We start from the raw sequence: 18,934 nt of genomic DNA, 5'->3' as shown, positions 1-18,934 counted from the left end.
AAATAAGGACAAAATGAAATACTTATACTGCAGAAAGCACAAACATATCAGATACTACAGTATTCTTATAGATCTGGTTGACTGCATAAGCAAGAAAGCCACTATTACCCTCACCCTCCAGATATTGTGTGTGTGTGTGTGTGTGTGTGTGTGTGTGGCCAGGCTGGGGGTTGTAGTCCAGCAATATCGTAGAGTTGGAGGGATCCTGATGGCCATCTAGCCCAATCCCTTGCAATGCAGGAATCTATCAGAAGGCTTACAGGTTCCCTAACAATTGAGAAAAAGGTGAGAGGTGCGCCAGCCAGAAAACAGGAGCTAACCACGCACAGTTAACAGATACTCTATTGCAGCCTTTGAGATTTTGGACTACAACTCCCATCAGCCTCAGCATGCAGCCATGCTGGCTAGGGCTGATGGGAGTTGCAGTCCAAGAATAGGGGGGCGGGAGGGCGGCAAGTGCTGCTTTGTTACGCCCATGCGGGGAAGGTGGCGCTTCCGCACTCTCCTTTGCCCTCACTCGCTATGGGAGCTGCAAGCACGTGAAGACTACATTTCCCAGCATGCTCCCCGCCGCCTGCTAATGTAAACGCGCGTTCCTCCCCCTGCCACGCAGCCACACTCCGCTTCCGGCGAGGAGCTGGTCCAGATTCCAAAGGAGGCAGGTGAGTGAGCGTGGGGTTCCGCTGTTGCTAGGGGCAACCCTGGATGCAGGGGGAGTCTTGGTCGCAGAGCATCCTCTGGGCCGCTCTCAGGCGGAGGCGCCTGGAAGGGGGCTTAATTTTTTTTTTGCTGAGCCTGTAGCTCCCCTCCCCGCTTGCAAGTCAGCCAAAAACTGCTAAAATGTGTGAGACACACCCTGCGCTATCAGGAATTTAGCGAGGGAAGGCCTCGTCTCAAGCTGTACTCAGGGGATTAGGTGACCACCCTGAGCCGGTAGTAAACCAAATTGGACACTGCTCCTATCTTCTCTCCTTAAACCTTGTATCTTGGCTAATAAGGAGGCGGACTTCGGTAATCTGGCGCCCTGAGCGAGGACAAAATTTGACGCTCCCCCCCCCCCAATATTTCTTGTTTATCCGTATAAATATAGGTATTGTTATTATTAGGCTTCCTCTTGGCTCTGCACCCTGTGCAGGAGAACTGCCCAAACAGAATATTAAAAACATGATAAAACATCAAACGTTAAAAACTTCCCTAAACACAGTGTACATTAAAAGCATAATTAACCAATTAGTTATTTAATTATGTTGTCAGTAATATATCACCCTCCTGTTGTGACTCTTCTAATCCAACCAGTTTACTATTCTGGATCTGCTTGGCACTTTTTTTGTGCTAGCTGGCTCCTCTGTACAGGATATATTTGTTTACAGAGCTGTGGGTGGATTTTATAAGGCACTTGCTGGCTAAGTAAGAACTGCCAATTTGCCTCCCGAAAAGTAAAACTGGTCAGATTCTGCTGCTGAGTGGTTTTATTTGGAATTTGCATGGGAGAACAAAAGGGGCAGAAAAAGGCAAACAAGATGTCTGGAACCATCACCTTGGTGCCTAGATAATTGTTGGGTTACCAGCCGAAAACAAAATACAAGGGGCAGCTATGATTTGTAAAAATTCTGGTGGCTAATGCTCCTTGTATTGGGGAGCAGGATTTAGAGGGGCTACATGCAAGTGAAGTAACCAATTAGGAATGATGTATGTATCCCACAATTCCTCACAAGCTCAGAATATCATCTTTCTCTGTTTTGGGGGCTTTATAAATGTTCTTCGTGCACTGTCTAATCAAATTACTGAAATCGGAGGGGCTACTGATTTTAAGATTTCCAGGAGTCACTGGGTAGAACTTCCACACACTGCATAGATGCTCTTATGCCACCCCCTTGGTGGCTAGTAGAAGCTGAATAAGTGGCTAGTAGAAGCTGAATAAGTTAAAGAAATTGAGAAGAAGTCCTGCAATATTGTTAACTTCCATGATTTTATCCAGGACTCAGAATTGCTAGTGTTTTAGAATTTGGGGTACCTCTGCAGAAAAGCTTGTGGGCAGTTTTTTTGCTTTGAATACAAGCAACCCTGCCATGTTCAGATGAACAGCAGATGTATTTTTGTCCAGGATGCTGTGCCTCATTTCTATACTTTCGCTGGAGTACATTCCCCACAAAGAAGGCTCTCCAAAACACCCACCCCTCACTTTCAGGAAAGTGCCCTTCTTCTGAGCAAGGCATTGTGGGTGAGATCATCTCAGAGGCTGTCTGCACTAACTCTTTGCCACTCTGGCAGCAAATATTTGTTTAAAGCTAACTTCTGAAGTAACAGTTGCCGTAAGCCACAGGAGCAGCGGGTTCTCAGGTCCTGCTTTTCAGGTTTCCCACAGACATCTGGTTGGCCACTGTGAGAACAGGATCCTGGACTAGATGGGCCATTAGCCTGATCCAGCAGTCTCTTCCTATGCTCATATGTGATTCTTAAACAAATCAGATGTGAAATTGCTGATCTTCTTAACAGACACATGTAACATGTCCCTAAGATTAGCCTCCACACTTGAGGACTGGAAAGCAGCCAAAGGAGCATCATTAAATTTTATTTTGCCTGTTTATAATGTGTGAAGTGCCCCTTAGATTCTACATCCTAAACCAGCAATGGTCTTCTTTCCTAGCTTTCTCCGGACAGCACTCTGATCTCCACACCTGTCTCCGCCACCAACTTCTGAGTGGTATTTTTTTTATATATATTTTTTATTAATTTAAACATATAAATTATAAAATGTACCACAAAACTTATCACTTATACAATCTTTTTAGACTTCCATCAGCACCACTGATGATCCACCATTTTAACCACTTCTTATTCATTTCTTAACTTTATATTGCCTTTACATCTCTTAACAAATCATTCTCCCCCTTGTCCATTTTTACAATACTTCTAATAATACTCCTCACAAAACTTCTTGCAACCCTACAAACGTCATCTGTTCTTCACAATTACTTTTCAAATAGTCTGTAAATTTACTCCAGTCTTCCGTGAATTTCTGGTCTCGTCGGTTTCGAATCCTTCCTGTTACTTTATCTAATTCTGCATAGTCCATTAACTTCATCCTCCATTCTTCAATCGACGGTAACTCTTCTTTCTTCCATTTTTGGGCCATTAATATTCTTGCTGCTGTTGTGGCATATAAAAAGAGCTTACATTCCTTTCTATTTATGTCACTCCCCACAATGCCCAATAGAAATGCTTCTGGTTTCTTTATAAATGTATATTTCAACATTTTTTTCAACTCATTATATATCATCTCCCAGAAGCATTTCACCTTTTTACATTCCCACCACATGTGATAAAACCAGCTTCTGAGTGTTATGCCTGATTCTCTCCCTCTTCTCCCATCTCTCTGTAGCGCTACCTTCTCTGTAATTGACCGAAGCACAATGGCAAACAAAACAGGACCCGAGCATCTCTTCAACCCTGCCACTGAAATGGAGACAGCAGGGACCGTGTTGGGCACCAAGTAAGGAGCTGGGAGGGGGTGGGAAGCCCCTTAAATGGGATGGAGCATTATAGTTTTTAGATTGGGGTGAGGAACTGGCATCCCACAGCCCAAATCTTGCCCAGTTGTTTGCACAGGCCCTGCTGCCTCTCCTGGGCCTTGCCTCTCCTTGGGGTGGTCCAAAGAGAACCACAGCAGCAGCACGTTCTGAAATGGCTGCTTGTGGCACCAGCTGAAGCAGGAGGTAGGCCGAGCCATGCAAGCAATGGAGAAGTGGCAGTTTCCCAATGAGCTTGTGACTGCCGCTCAGCTGAGCAGGGCAGAGAGATAAGTCTTCCTCACGTTCCCCATCTCCTACTGCCCACCGAATTGGAAACAGCTGAGCAGTGGTGAAGAGGAGGCTGTGTTTGTGTTTTCTGCTGTACGTAAGGGTCATGTGTACATGAGGGTGTGTGGTGGCCTCCCTATTAGGTGTGGGTGATATATTGATATATCATTGGAACATTGCAAGCTGCAGCTACGCACCCTTTGGACACACCCACTGCCTGCATCTGGTTCCTTGGAAAGTTGGCTCCAACGGAATGTAGCCCTGGTCTTGAGAGCAGGTTCTCCCATCCCTGCTCCAGCAAAGAAGGCTGCTGGCTCAGTCCAGGGCCTCTTCTTTTGGAGTTTTTTTTGGGGGGGGGCATGTGGGCTGAGATAGGGATGAGACCCTATATACCCGCAGTCTGTCTTGCCAGAGTGGTGAATGCTCTAGTTATCTCTTGCTTGGACTACTGCAATGCGCTCTACGTGGGTCCTTCTGGCGGTTCCCTCGCTGCGAGAAGCCAAGTTACAGGGAACCAGGCAGAGGGCCTTCTCGGTAGTGGCACCCCCCGTGGAACGCCCTCCCCTCAGTTGTCATGGAAATAAACAACTACCAGACTTTTAGAAGACATCTGAAGGCAGCCCTGTTTAGGGAAGCTTTTAATGTTTAACAGACTATTGTATTTTAATATTTTGTTGGAAGCCGCCCAGAGTGGCTGGGGAAACCCAGCCAGATGGGTGAGGTATTATTATTATTATTATTATTACTTATACCCCAGCCACTCTGGGTGGCTTTCAACCGAATATTAAAAACAATACAGCAATAAACATTAAAAACTTCCCTAAACAGGGCCACCTTCAGTTGTCTTTTAAAAGTAAAATAGTTGCTTATTGCCTTGACATCTGGTGGGATCGTGTTGTTGTTGTTGTTATTATTATTATTATTATTATTATTATTATTATTATGTGGCTCTTGTGACTTGGCCCTCTTCTCATTCTCTTGGCCTCCCCTCCCCTCCCCTCCCTCCCTCCCCAGGATCAACATTCCAGCTCTCCTGCCCCAAGGACCCGCCAAGGAGTGGCTGGATCAGCGCCGGGCCACCATCCGGCCCTGGGCCAACTTCATCGACCAGCGGCGCTTTGGGAAGCCTCGGAACTTTGGGGAGCTCTGCAAGCGGCTGGTGCGCAACGTGGAATATTTTCAGAGCAACTACGTCTTTGTCTTTCTGGGACTCATCGTCTATTGCCTGTGAGTGGGGTTTTGAGGGCGTGGGAAGGAACCCTCTTAACTTTGAGGGCATCACTGAGCATGCACTGAGGAGCCTTTTGTCCCACAGCTGGGATAAGCCACAGAGCTGGTCTCAGGGGAAGGCTGCTTTAGGCACAAGATGTGGAAATATCCCTTCTGACAGAGCAATGTTTGTTTGTTATGATACTGAGGTGTCACTGGAAGAAAGAATGGAGAGAGCAGCGAAGAAGTTGCATGTTTGCCCTGAAGCAGTAGATTGTATGTTTATGACATACAAACAGAGATAGACAAATAGTCAAAGTTAGCATGTCAGACAGGAGGTTTCAGGTTATCATTTTCCTTGATTTTTTTTGGAGGGGAGAGCATTCAGTCGAGAACGTTTATTTCACTTTTCAGGGGGGCATTTAGACATTCAGTTCTGCCACCTGCGATATGAAACAGTAGCTCTCATAAGCAGACAAATAACAAGGAGGATCTGCAAGCAGGTTGGCTTTAGCTCTTATGCAGATTTTTGCTGCTTAAGGGTCACTGAGGAATACTGTGTAATGTCCCAAAGCTGGGAACCCTTTTATGATTATTACTGTGATTTGGGGAGAGGGTTGGGTTGATGATCTGTGATCTTTCTTGATGCTTCTAACCCTCTCTCTCTGCCCTGGCAGCATCACGTCTCCACTGCTCCTGATTGCGCTTGCTGTCTTCTTTGGAGCCTGTTACATCATTTACCTGAAGACCCAGCAGTCACAACTTGTTGTCTTTGGTACGTAGAGGGAGGCTGGCATTGACAAGCTGTGTGTGATAGAGAAAATTCATACCAGTGCATAGATTGCATGCTGATTACATAACTACCACGATCACTGAAGCCATAACATTGCCCGTTTACTCCTATATTTCTCTAAAGCCACCCACTAACCTTGTTTTCGGAGTGGCTTACGGCATAAAACGATGACATACAGTCAAAACAATATTATAAAATAAAGTAAAAAACCTGCAGCATAGGACAGAATAAAAGCAGTGTTTCAGAACGCTAAAAACACAGATTTCTGAGAAGCCTGAGAAATGACAGTGTCTTCACCTGATGCCAGAATAACCATAAGGTAGACATTCCCACAGCTGGGGGGCCACCACTGCAAGGCCCTGTCTCTGGTAGCCACCTGTTTCACTTCATTTAGCACCTTGATGGCAGAAAGTGAGGAGGAATTAAATAACCTTTTAATGAAGGTGAAAGAGGAGAGCGCAAAATATGGTCTGAAGCTCAACATAAAAAAAACAAAGATCATGGCCACTGGTCCCATCACCTCCTGGCAAATAGAAGGAGAAGAAATGGAGGCAGTGAGAGATTTTACATTCTTGGTCTCCATGATCACTGCAGATGGTGACAGCAGTCACAAAATCAAAAGACGCCTGCTTCTTGGGAGAAAAGCAATGACAGACCTAGACAGCATCTTAAAAAGCAGAGACATCACCTTGCCAGCAAAGGTCCTTATAGTTAAAGCCATGGTTTTCCCAGTAGTGATGTATGGAAGTGAGAGCTGGACCATAAAGAAGGCTGATCGCTGAAGAATTGATGCTTTTGAATTATGGTGCTGGAGGAGACTCTTGAGAGTCCCATGGACTGCAAGAAGATCAAACCTCTCCATACTGAAGGAAATCAGCCCTGAGTGCTCACTGGAAGGACAGATCCTGAAGCTGAGGCTCCAATACTTTGGCCACCTCATGAGAAGAGAAGACTCCCTGGAAAAGACCCTGATGTTGGGAAAGATGGAGGGCACAAGGAGAAGGGGACGACAGAGGACGAGATGGTTGGACAGTGTTCTCGAGGCTACCAGCATGAGTTTGACCAAATTGCGGGAAGACAGAAGTGCCTGGCATGCTCTGGTCCAGGGGGTCATGAAGAGTCGGACATGACTAAACGACTAATCAACAACAAACGCAATCTGGAGTAGGGCCTCTGAAAAGGATCTCCGAGGTTAGATTCATAGAATTGTAGAGTTGGAAGGGACCACGAGGGTCATCTAGTCCAACCCCCCTGCAATACACAATCACCCACAACCCCAAGATTAAGTCTCTACCGAATGAGCTATCCCATCATAGGACTCGGGTAGGTCTGTTGGGGAGAAGGCAATCTTCCAGGGATCTTTACCGGTTGCTGGGAATCTCCAGCAGGAGGAGTGCTGCTGTGCTCATGTCATGAAAAGGGAGGGGGCAGTTCTTGGCCATGTGATTTGGACACCCCAGCCCCTTTCGTGGACGACATTCCTTGAAGCTCTGTCATGCCTTGAAGCGTCCTCGAAGGTTGCAGCTCCCAGAGTAGCCACCAGGTGGCGGTGCATCAACAAGAACGATGCAGATCACTGGCGAATGCCCTTTTCTTGCTAGGCTTCAACCCTGTAGTTTGTAGCTAGAGTAGACCATAGAGCGCTAGGTGTCTTGTGTTCATTTGCAGTAATCAGGCAAATCTCTGCTGTTGGGCCGGTGGTCAATTTACACAGGCAACCGGGGCTTCCAGCTTTGTCTCGAAAGGCCCTGAGAGTTAGAGCGTGAGCCTGGTATTCCTGCCCCCTGTATTCTCACTCAACCTCTTTTTCTTTAGGGCGGGAGCTCAGCACAGCCCACCAATACGGCCTGGCTGGGGGCGTTTCCTTCCCATTCTTCTGGCTGGCGGGAGCCGGCTCCGCTGTCTTCTGGGTGCTGGGTAAGTGAACAACCGCATTCCAGCTGTGAGACACAAACCACCTTCCATTTCTGGGTAATAAAATAGAAGGGGTGTGTGTCGTCTTTTGTTTCCTGGAAATCTGGGAGACAGTCCACAGCTTGCACAAACAGCAAGTTGTAAAAAGTGTTCCTGTGGAGTTACTCGGGAGGAGAGCTTTCCCTCTTGCACTGCTCATGACTGCATGTGCCACAATGTATCCCGTACTCTCTTTAAAACGCATAAATCCTGCAGGAAGAAGAGCTAAATTTTGTGATGTGCATAACTTAGGCAAATGTGGTTGCATTACGTAATAGCCTCGTAGTTTGCATAATTTATTCTGCTTTTGCTAGTCAGGAGTTGCTGTGCATAATAATAATAGTAATAATTTATTATTTATACCCCACCCATTTGGCTAGGTTTCCCCAAACCACTCTGGGCAGCTCCCAACAGAATTAAAAGCACAATAAAACCTCAAACATTAAAAACTTCCCTAAACAGGGCTGCCTTCAGAAAATAACAACAACAACAACAACAATTTATTTATTTATACCCCGCCCATCTGGCTGGGTTTCCCACCAGCACTCTGGACAGCTTCCAGCAAAAGATAAAAAATACATTAAAACAGATGTCTTCTAAAAGTCAGATAGTTGTTTATTTCCTTGACATCTGGTGGGAGGGCGTTCTACAGGGCAGGTGCCACTACCGAGAAGTCCCTCTGCCTGGTTCCCTGTAGCTTCACTTCTCACAGTGAGGGAACCGCCAGAAGGCCCTCGGTGCTGAATCTCAGTGTCCGGGCAGAACGATGGGGGTGGAGACGCTCCTTCAGATATACTGGGCTGAGGCCGTTTAGGGCTTTAAAGGTCAACACCAACACTTTGAATTGTGCTCGGAAACGTACTGGGAGCCAATGTAGTCTTTCAGGACCGGTGTTATGTGGTCTCGGCGGTCGCTCCTAGCCACCAGTCTAGCTGCAGCAAGGCACTAATTCAGGGCACTAACGCCTGTTCAGCACCCTGTTTGACTTCTTAGATGTGATAGTCCTTACTGGAAACTTGTTTTTAAGAAGTGCAACCTGAGATTCTCAGGAAGCCGAGTGTGTGCATTACCTGCACCTACAAGTTGCAGAATACACAAAGCCTTGATTATTGGCCGTCTGCTTCTCGTGCTTCTCAGCTGACACATACGGTATTTTGCAAGGTCTGCATTTAAGCTTCTGCTTACTGTTGCCCCTCCCAGCCCTGCTCAAATTTAGTCCACAGTGTTGCACAGTTCAGCTTCACTTGCTGCTCCATTATTGTTGTGGCCTTCCACTAGTTCAGGGGCCCTGGCACGTGACCCTGGTCCTTTTCTTTTTTTTTTTTTTTGCATTGTGGCGCAGATCATGGGATGGGGATGAAAAATGAGCAGGAGCTGTGTGGTTTTCTCTTGAGAAAGAGGTGTATACCTAATTAATAAGGTGTAAAACTAATTCACCTTATGTTCGCCAGGCAAGAGGACAGTAAAAAAAATTAAATTCTGTGGGATGTGGGCTCACCTAAACCATCAGAGCAAATAATAATAATAATAATAATAATATATGAAGGGAATAGAGTACTGTAAGTTGGCATACCACATTCTGCCTGAGTTAGTTCTCGCAAAATACAAAACTTGCAAAAAACAAAACTATTCCCACCTTGCAGAAAATCTGCTTCTGCAAACTATTTCCATTTTCCGACAGCATCTCATGCCGTTCCTATGCCACCCTTGCCATTTTCAGTGCCATTTGCACAGGAAAAAGGCTTATTTGAGTTAAGCCTGCTATGTGAATAATGTTTGAAAAGGAAACTGTATTAATGAGAATAGTGCTGGCATAATGGGTGGGTGGTGTTATGTTGTTTCGTTGTATTTTTGCATTCTGTTGGAAGCTGCCCAGAGTGGCTGTGGCAACCCAGTCACATATGTGGGGTACAAACCAATAATAATAATAATAATAATAATAATAATAATAATAATACTTCCAGGTGGCGATTCCAGGTCTTCCATCCCACTCTGTTGTGACTCCCTTTCTACTTTGGCACCTTTCTCTCCCTGCCCACAAGCCCAAGGTGCCCTGAGGAGCTGCAGCGTACACAGAGAGCATGTCAGAGTCCCAGCACTATGGAAAGAGAACTAACCTAACCTTTTTGCTTTCTCCCTGTCCGGTCTGTCGCCCCCTGCAGGTGCCACGTTGGTAGTTATTGGTTCACATGCCGCCTTCCATGAATTGGAATCTGCCGAAACCGATGAGCTGCAGATGGAGCCTGTGTGAATGGCCTGGGGCAGCCCTTCGCCCCCTATATCGCTGTTACCCTGTCCTGTGTAAATACCGCTGCTATTTCATTCCATTGCCATGTGCCATGTCCTGGCTTTGAAGCTCTCTCCAGATCTTAGAAACCCTTGATGCTCTCCCTACTTTTGGGGGGTGCGGGATGCCTCCCACCCCTCATCTCCCCATTCCTTAGGAACCCCCCCCCCTGCCCTGAATTCCCAATGACCTCGCCCTTGGATTTCCCCATCTCGGGCACATGATAAGGCTGTGTCCAGCACTCTCCGCCTTCGTGAGATTATTTAACTCCCATTACACTTCACCCAGTAGCCGGGCCTTGGAGGCCTTCCAGAACAGCTTTTAGTTCGGCCTCCTTTTATCTTCTGCCGGTAACATTAAAGAAGCAGAAGTGTTAATTGGAATGTCCTCCAAGGGCCTACTCTGCTCTGCCCAAGAGGTCATAGGGACACACAGTGTGTGTTGATACACGACAGTTCCTTCGTTTTTTCAAGGTCGCCTGCTTGCTTTGAGGCTGGCCGTCAGCGGGCCGTCGGAAATGCGAGCAGAGAGGCCTCTTGTCATTGCTGCTCGGAGCTGGATTAACCACCAAAATTTTTTTTTTTAAAAAATCAAAACTCCAGAGTCTACAGTCAGGGCAAAAAAAAACCACACTCCAGAACCTAATTCCGTACACGTGGCACCATGAATCATCCAGATTCTCCACATTTTTGAGTGCTTTGGTCTGGCAGATCAGTCAGAATAATTCATTTGGTTTGATTGTGGCCCTGACGTGGCCAAAGATAATTTAAAATGCATGTGAGTTGCCCTGTCCTTTTTTGCCCCCTAGCGCCTGATAGCATAGTATGCAACATTATTGCAAAGTTTTACATGTCTCTCTATGTATTTGCATCCTATTTTATCCCCCAATGACTAATGGAATGGCAACACCCTTTCTTAATGTTACAGGTTCTGTGCAATTTTAAGTCCTCCCTCCCCCCCCCCAGCAATTATTCATCCATTTGGAAATTGCAAGGGCTCTTAATACTATGCTATTTACAAGTGATTCATATTCTGGGAGCACTTAATAAATTCCAGGTTAAGATGGACGGCTAATTCTGTTCATTTCAGCCCGGCTTCTCCCGAATTTCGCATTGGAGCTGGTCCCAGGGGTGGGGTGGGGGCGTCTCTCTAGGTCACAGAGACAAGGGAGCAAATTTACTTTCTGTTGCTCCAGAGCAGCCTTGGGCAACCTGGTGGCCCTCCACATGTTGATGGACTACAGCTTCCAACTCAGGTGGGAGTTGTAGCCCAGCAAAATCTGGAGGGCAGCAGGTTGCCCAAAGCTGCCCCAGAGCAACGAGCTTAAATTGCAAGGGGATTTCACCTGAGCCAGTGGTACATGCTCTCCAGTTTCTGTTTCAGTACTAGTCTGAATCTAGTCTGATCAGACTGACTTGGAAGGTGGTGGTGACGACTATTTCATTAGACATTTTCAAGGCAAGGCTACATGTTGTAGCAGCATATCATCTCCACCTTTAGTGGGTTGGACTCGATGCCTTTTAAGGTCCTTTCTAATTATCCGATTCTCACGTCACACTAGAACTTCAGGTCTCTTACTGAAGTCGAGTGGCAGTAAATTCAGGATGGACGAAAACACAATCTGCTTCCGCATAACTTTGGAACTCACTGCCACAAGATGTGGCAATGGCAATCACTTCCAATGACTTTTAAAGGGGAATGGAGTAGTTAACAGAGAAGGGGGAGTCTGCATTCATACATGCTAATGGTAACATCAGCTTTCCAAGTGCGTTCTACACACAAGAAGGAAGCATCCACAGGCTTGCGAAAACACCAGGTTTGCAGCGGAGTAAAAGCAAATCTTTTGAGGGGAAACGAAAACCTAAGCAGCTTGCGAAGCAAGCACGCTCAGTCCTGACACCGGGAGGGTGAGATAAAATTGAGCATCCTGGCTGGAATAGAGTGACTTGACCTTGAGCAGGAACACTCAGTGCTGCAACACTTTGTTGCAGGACTCCCTTGCCACCTGCCTGTTAGCCATAGTACTGAAATAGAAACGGAAGCCATTGTATACCAGTTGCTACAGCCATGCAACAGGAAGGAAGGACTCCTGCTACCACACCTTGCATTTTGGGATTCCTAGGTCCATCTAGCTCAGGGTTAGACAATCTAAGGCCCGTGGGCTGGATGCAGCCCAGTTGCTTTCTCAATCCGGCCCGCGGACGGTCCGGGAATCAGTGTGTTTTTACATGAGTAGAATGCGTGCTTTTATTTAAAATGCAGCTCTGGGTTATTTGTGGGGCATAGGAATTCGTTCATTCCCCCCCCCCCTCAAAAAATATAGTCCGGCCCACCATATGGTCTGAGGGACAGTGGACCAGCCCACAGCTGAAAAAGGTTGCTGACCCCTGATTTAGCTGGAAGCAGGAGGGTGAATTGAGTGGAACTTTGGACTGATGCAGCAGGACGGTTCCTGTTCACTGCACCCCACAACATTGCCATGTGCTCGCTGCCAGAGGTTGTCGCCCCGAAACACGTTGATTGCGAAGTCTTTATTTTGAGAAATGGGACTGCGTGGATGAAAGTTGCTTCCCTGCCCTAAATGCAACGCAGCCCAAAATACCCTGCTGTTGGTTTCAAGTCGCGTTTGCTGAGATTAAAACTGGCTTTCTTGCTGAAGCCTCAAACAGACATCAGCCTTAAAATGGATTTTCAGAGGAGGTAGCAGACTTAATAAATTAGGGCAGCTCGCCTAGGTCTTAACGTAGTTTTCAGGTCACACCTGAAGATGCTAGAATGAAGAAACACAAATGGCAGATTCCCCCGCCCCCTTTATCCAGCAGTTCCCTAGATCTCTAGATGATGAGGCTCCGCTGCATTTAATGACTGCCATTGTATGCCAAGATGATTAAGCAAAAGAGTGCTGCCTCTCACCACCATGGCTTGGTTTCACTGGGAGGGAATGCTTAAATCTCTATCTATCTATCTATCTATCTATCTATCTATCTATCTATCTATCTATCTATTTGCTGGTGTTAAAGGCACAGGAGCAGAGGACAGCTAAAAGATTTGGCAGCCATAAACCAGGGGGCAGTGGCAGAGTAGCATCTAAAAGCCCTCTCCGATGCTCTGCAGAATTTTTAAACGAGAGGAAGAAATTATAGCTCAGTTGATAAAGAGCATGAGATCCTTGATTTCTGGGTCGTGGGTTCACGCCCCATGTTTGGTGCAAGATTCCTGCACTGCAGGGTGTTGTTCTAGGACCCTCAAGGTCCCTTCCGGCTCTAAAATTCTACGAATTCTGTGAAAACGGGCCACCGCCCAGCCAAGCACCTGGGTCTCCCGATTGCCTCGCCACCACCTTTCCTTCGTCAGCAACTTCAGCCTGCTTTGTCACCATGGCAATACCCTGCTCTCTCTCTCTCTCCATCCTTCTGTTGCTGTGGCAATGACCTCCTCCTCTCTCCCCACTCCCCACCCCATGGGAGCCAGATGGAAAAAGCAATCCGATTAAATTAGCTGCGTCAAGAGGCATCTTTCGAGTTAGAGGACAGTGCCAGACAGTGGGGAGGAGGTCAGGACAGAGCTGAAGCCTCAGAAGGGAACTTGGGGAAGAGAGGAAGAGCAGTGGAGGGCATCCCAGGCCAAGGCTCGCTCTCTATATTATTATCCACCCAACCCACCGCAATGCCACCTGCAACCAGCCATCCTCACTTAGCTGTTTGCTGCAGTGCTGGGAGAGGCTGCTTGTCTCCCTCCTGTGGCCAAACGCAGAACAACAAATCCACCCTTAGCTAGAGTCTAAATTCTGTCTCTCACCTTTGCAGCTGATTCTCAGAAGCCACGTAGGCAACATTTAATTCAAGCATGATGCCCAGCTGTGTGCTCCTCCCCACCCTAATTTGCTAAGCGAGAGTAGCTGTCTCCCCATCAGCAAAGCCACAGCGGGTCAGATGCAAATAACAGTGGCGCATGGATCGTTTTGCTCCATGTACCGTGCGAGATCTTTAATGCCTGACGTCTTAATAAGCAGCCCTATAAAAGCTTTGGCTGAAACCATCTATAAACCACATTTCCCTTTCCTTTCTCTTGGGTTTTCTTCTCAGAGCTCATTGGCACATTATGAGGCATTAAGTGTAGAAGAATTCTGGGCTGCATCGCTTCAGAGGGAAGGGGGCAGTTCTTTGTGCGTGCAAAAAATAAAAATAAAATAAATGCTATAGCCAGCAGAGCAAGGATGGAGCTACTCTACTTTCTCTACAGCAGTGGTTCTGCCACACTGATTTGGTTGGCAAGGGTGGCAGGTAGACAATTAAAGAAACATTTAAACATTGCGGTGCAGTGGTATGGTATCAAAATATTTTTTGCATTATATGGATAGATACCTTTTCAAAATGAGAGCGGGAGCATCAAGCGATACGGAGGGCAACCCTAGTTCTGTTCATTGTGTGGCACGAGCACATTTTTATTTTGAAAGTGTGGCCCAAATAAAGTTTGAGAGCCGCTGCTCTTCAATGTGTTCATGTACTTAGTAAGAGGGGCAATAATACACAACAAACACAGTCTCCACCTTCACTCTGAATTGGTACAGCCCAGAATTTCAACACCTTGGTCTCCCCACTTCATTCTGCGTAATGGGTAGGTGGGCTATTCATTGTGCACCATTTCTCCTGACAGAAACACAGACACACACAGATATATATATATATATGTAATGAGACGGCTATATCTCATAATTAAATATTCCACTTCTGTTTTTATTTGTTAAATCGGTTTGTTTTTTCCTCCTTGTTTTTGTTGGTTCACACGACAACACAATCCCAAAACGGGAAGGGGAGATGGGACAGGACAGACTACATCTCCCCCCCAACACGGGCGCTTCGTGTCCCCACTCCCCTCCCCACCCAAAACACAAAGAAAATAAAAGTTTATTGAGGGTGGGGACACACAGAGGTGAAGTCCCTCACCCAGTCAGAAGCCAGAGAGGTCCCTCTCCTTCCACCTCAGGGTAGATGAGGAAGGGCACAATTTTTCCTGGGAAGGGAGCTATGGCTGAGGTCTCTGTACTGGGTCGTGGGCCAAGGAAATGGGAAAACGGCTGCCCAAGAGGAGAGGGTGGTGTTAAGCACCAGTGGGAATGACTGCCAGGAGGGTCCCCGCTTCCTCTTGATGGGTTACCTTGGGACAGAAGGGTAACATCCTGGCCCCCGCATATACACACACACACACACAGAGGAGGGGGCAGGAGAAAGCTGCTGTCTTGGTCCTATGAGAGCAAATCTGTACATGCAGAGGAGAGGGACTCCGGACGCCTGGGTTTCATTTACACATCTAGCGGGAGTCCGAGTCGAGAGGGGAGGGGTGCGGGAGCCAGGAGGAAAGGGGACGAGAAACCCTGGCGCGTTTTGTTCTCGAAGGGTTTGTTGTTGTTGTTGTTCGCCTTTGTGCTGCAACACTCGCCACACGCAACCCAAAAAAAGTTGATAGGAGGAGGGAGGCCAAGGAAGCGTAGATGGGCAGTTGAGGGTCACCCATGGCTGACCTCTGCTCCCCTCTCGTGCGTACACACACACACACACACACAAATGTACACACACACACACACACAGATCCCCCACAGGAGCAGGGGAGAGGGAGAAAATGGAAAATGACAAGGGTAGGGGAGCAAAAGGAGTTTCCCTCCCCAAACCTGGGGGGGTCAAAAGCTTTACTACTGCTAACCAGATAACAGTAAACCCCGTGCCCTCCCACCCAAAACCCTGTCCCGTTTGGCTCACGTAATCCGAGGCATGTTGTTTTTTGGGGGTACTGCTGGTCCCCGGGTTCATTCCCAGCTATGGAAGGGAAAATTTGATGCAGGGGCAACAGTTGGTGGGTGAAGATGGGTTTTGCCGAGGTAAATAAATATTGCCCCAATGACCCCGTTTCTCTCTCTGTCTTGCACCCATGCCCCCTCCCCCCCCCCACCAGGCTGCTCCGAAAAACTAAAGGAAGAATATGGCAGAGAGCAGAGGTCGAGGTGTGTGTGGGGTGGCGGTTTTCCCTCCCCCACCGCACCCCTCCATCTTGGGACATGGGTGCAGGATGAGACAGGATGGCGTTCCTATCTCAGCCACCGGGGTCCGGGGAAATGAAGGCGGGGAAGGTGGTTTTGTTGTTTCTGTGTCCGAACTTATGATCCTGGCATCAGGCTCTTTCTCTCTCTCTCATAATTAGGCGGGGAGGATAGGCAGAATTTTGGAGGGGAGAGCACTCCCCCTTAAGGGGAGACAACCAGCCACGGACAAGGGAGGAGACTCAGTAGTAGGTTTCTTTCTCCACCCATCCTGCAAAACAAAATAAAAAACCAACATGAGCAGGCAGCAGTGGAGGGCACGGTTCTCCTGTCGTCGTCCCCAACCCTGGCTCCATCCACAGGTCTCCCACCCACCCGCTCTCCCTTTTCCCCCTCACCCAGAAGATGATAATCCTTATTACTAGGATAATTAGTCGCATTCAATGGTGGCTTAGTGTTAGACTCCCACAAAGCTCCTCTTCTCAAGCTCCAAGGCAAGGCACCTTATTTTTGCACATTCCCTGCCCCAAGCCACAGCAACTCCCTGCACTCTCTGAAAGGCTCTTTCTAATAAAGTCTGGGGAATCTCCAGAACTGGCCAGGAGATGGATCAGTGAAGAATTAAGGTAGGAGATGGATCAGAGGAAAATTTAAGTGTGCCACATGAGAAGTTCCTGATGGTGCAATGCCATTATTGGGTACAACCTGTATTATTCATCGTTGTTGCTATTCTATCAATAGGTATGGTGTTTACTGAGGAAGTCCCTGTCCCAAATAGTTTACAGGCTTCCTCAACCTCGGCCCTCCAGGTGTTTTGAGACTACAATTCCCATCATCCCTGACCACTGGTCCTGCTAGCTAGGGATCATGGGAGTTTAGGGCCAAGGTTGATGAAGCCTGGTTTACAATCTAAAATATCGACATAGGGGAGATGTGGGAACTGGGGGGCATAGTAGTAATAATAATAATAATAATAATAATAATAATAATAATAATAATAATTTATTTATACCCCGCCCATCTGGCTGGGTTTCCCCAACCACTCTGGGCGGCTTGCAACCGAATATTAAAAACAATGCAGCATCAGATGTTAAAAACTTCCCTAAACAGTTGCCTTTTAAAAGTAAAATAGTTGTTTATTGCCTTGACATCTGCATGAAAAAGGACAGCAAGGGAGAAAGCTGAGTTTAGATTGTAAGCGCCTTGAGGGGGGACCTCTGTCTTGTTTATATGAAGTTGTGAAGTCTATAAATAAATATATTATTAAAATAAAAATAGGGTGCCTACAACCCTTATTTCAAACTCAACTCAGTTCTGCACAAAAGCAGGCCCATGGAAATGAATGGATCGAAGTTAGTAATACCCGCTCATTTCAGTGGGTCTATTCTGGGTGAGGCTAATAGTGGGCCCAGCCCCAGGGAAGGGGAGCTTCCCGCTTCAACATCATCTCCTGAAATATTCCTCATGCTCCTCAGAGAACTCCCGACTCTCCCGGCCCCACTCACCTCCTGGGTTACGGCGCAGTATAAGTTTACGGATTTCATCGTACACAAAAATGAGGAAGCTGTAAGGGAAGGCGCAGAACCACCAGCTGGGCCTGAGGAGAGAAGGAAAGATTAGCACAAGAGCCGAAGAGACGATGGTTGGGTGTGAGTGTGCATCTGTGTGTGTGTGTGTGTGTGTGTGTGTGTGTGTGTGTGTATGTCCGTGTGCCCCCACACAAGGATTCCCAAGACTGAAACAGACATCCTGGGTGTGATCAAGCCTCCCCCAAATGAAATGTCCTTGTGCCAGAGGTGGAAGGACTCCTCCCTCTTGTCTGAAACCCGTCCGCACCATACATTTAAAGCACTATGATACTGCTTTAAATAGTCATGGCATCCCCCAAAGGATTATGGGAGCTGAGGTTTGCTCCAAGGGTGCTCAGAGAGAAGAAGAAGAAGAGGAGTTTGGATTTGATATCCCGCTTTATCACTGCCCGAAGGAGTCTCAAAGCGGCTCACATTCTCCTTTCCCTTCCTCCCCCACAACAAACACTCTGTGAGGTGAGTGGGGCTCAGAGACTTCAGAGAAGTGTGACTGGCCCAAGGTCATCCAGCAGCTGCATGTGGAGGAGCAGAGACGCGAACCCGGTTCCCCAGATTACGAGTCCACCGCTCTTAACAACTACACCACACTGGCTCTCCAATTCTCCAAGTGGTTTAACAATCAATCCTCTTTCACGGGGAACTCTGTGGAATTGTAGCTCTGTGAGGGAAATAGGGGTCTCCTGGCAATCTCTCAGCACCCTTAACGAACTACAGCTCCCAGAATTCTTTGGGGGGGAAGCCATGCCTGTCTAACACAGTATCGTAGTTCTAAAAATGTATGGTGTGAACATGGCCTAAGGCAGGGATTGAACCTGGGACATTCTACATGCCAAGCAAGATGCTCTGCCACGGAGCCACCCGTCTGTACTCACTTCAGGGGGTACATTCTCAGCGCCACATCCATGCCGGGGCAGTAGGACAGGAAGGCGGCCAAGGCAGTCTCCTCAAAGAGACCAAAAATAAGGATCTTGTTTCTGAAGGGGGAAAGAGAGAGAACGTGAAAGAGAGGAATACTCTTGTTATAAGTCACCTGTCGCCCCCATTTGCTTAAGGAGAACTCCCTGAGGTGCCATTGGAACCTCCGTTTTTGGAAACTAACCCATTTCTCTGCTGTGATTGGCAGGTGAGTGCCACCCCCTGGGGGCTGCCCAGCTGGCGTTGGCCCACGTCAGGGCCTTTCCAGTAGCAGCCCCAATTTTGTGGAGTGCCTTCCCTCGTGAGGTACCTCTTGGTTCTCTCATTATTGTCTCTCAGGAGAAATTTAAAAAC

At 47.4% G+C, this 18,934-nt stretch overlaps 2 protein-coding genes across 3 annotated transcripts in view; one reads left to right on the top strand and one right to left on the bottom strand.

Moving 5' to 3' along the window:
* Positions 1-461: 461 nt before the first annotated feature.
* On the top strand, positions 462-11,109 carry RABAC1 (Rab acceptor 1). Of its 2 annotated transcripts, none has more exons than XM_083754399.1 (6): positions 462-662; positions 3,383-3,493; positions 4,815-5,027; positions 5,687-5,784; positions 7,618-7,719; positions 9,918-11,109. In XM_083754399.1, exons 2-6 carry the CDS (start codon positions 3,414-3,416, stop codon positions 10,004-10,006), a joined length of 582 nt encoding a protein of 193 aa, XP_083610525.1. In that variant the 5' UTR covers positions 462-662; positions 3,383-3,413; the 3' UTR covers positions 10,007-11,109. The 2 variants fall into 2 exon arrangements, with proteins under 2 accessions (XP_083610525.1, XP_083610526.1); XM_083754400.1 differs by lacking the exon at positions 462-662 and adding an exon at positions 683-1,011.
* Positions 11,110-14,757: 3,648 nt separating this feature from the next.
* Positions 14,758-18,934, bottom strand: part of ATP1A3 (ATPase Na+/K+ transporting subunit alpha 3) — a 33,983-nt gene continuing 29,806 nt past the window's right edge. The window contains exons 21-23 of the mRNA XM_083753668.1: positions 18,538-18,639; positions 17,582-17,673; positions 14,758-16,347 (exon numbers count right to left, since the gene is read on the bottom strand). Coding sequence (XP_083609794.1) covers positions 16,319-16,347; positions 17,582-17,673; positions 18,538-18,639 — 223 coding nt within the window. The 3' untranslated portion in view covers positions 14,758-16,318. The remainder of the gene's footprint in view (positions 16,348-17,581; positions 17,674-18,537; positions 18,640-18,934) is intronic.

Source organism: Podarcis gaigeae (genome assembly GCF_964106915.1).
Source record: "Podarcis gaigeae genome assembly, chromosome: 8".
Classification (NCBI taxonomy): Eukaryota; Metazoa; Chordata; class Lepidosauria; order Squamata; family Lacertidae; genus Podarcis; species Podarcis gaigeae.
The sequence above is the reverse complement of the archived record's forward strand: the minus strand, read 5'-3'. Positions and strand labels throughout refer to the sequence as shown.

Coding starts and splice junctions, on each gene's coding strand:
- RABAC1 (XM_083754399.1), top strand. CDS start 3,414: ATGGCAAACAAAACAGGACCCGAGCATCTCTTCAACCCTGCCACTGAA. Junction 5,028..5,686: donor GGACTCATCGTCTATTGCCT/GTGAGTGGGGTT, acceptor CTGCCCTGGCAG/CATCACGTCTCCACTGCTCC. Junction 7,720..9,917: donor CGCTGTCTTCTGGGTGCTGG/GTAAGTGAACAA, acceptor CGCCCCCTGCAG/GTGCCACGTTGGTAGTTATT.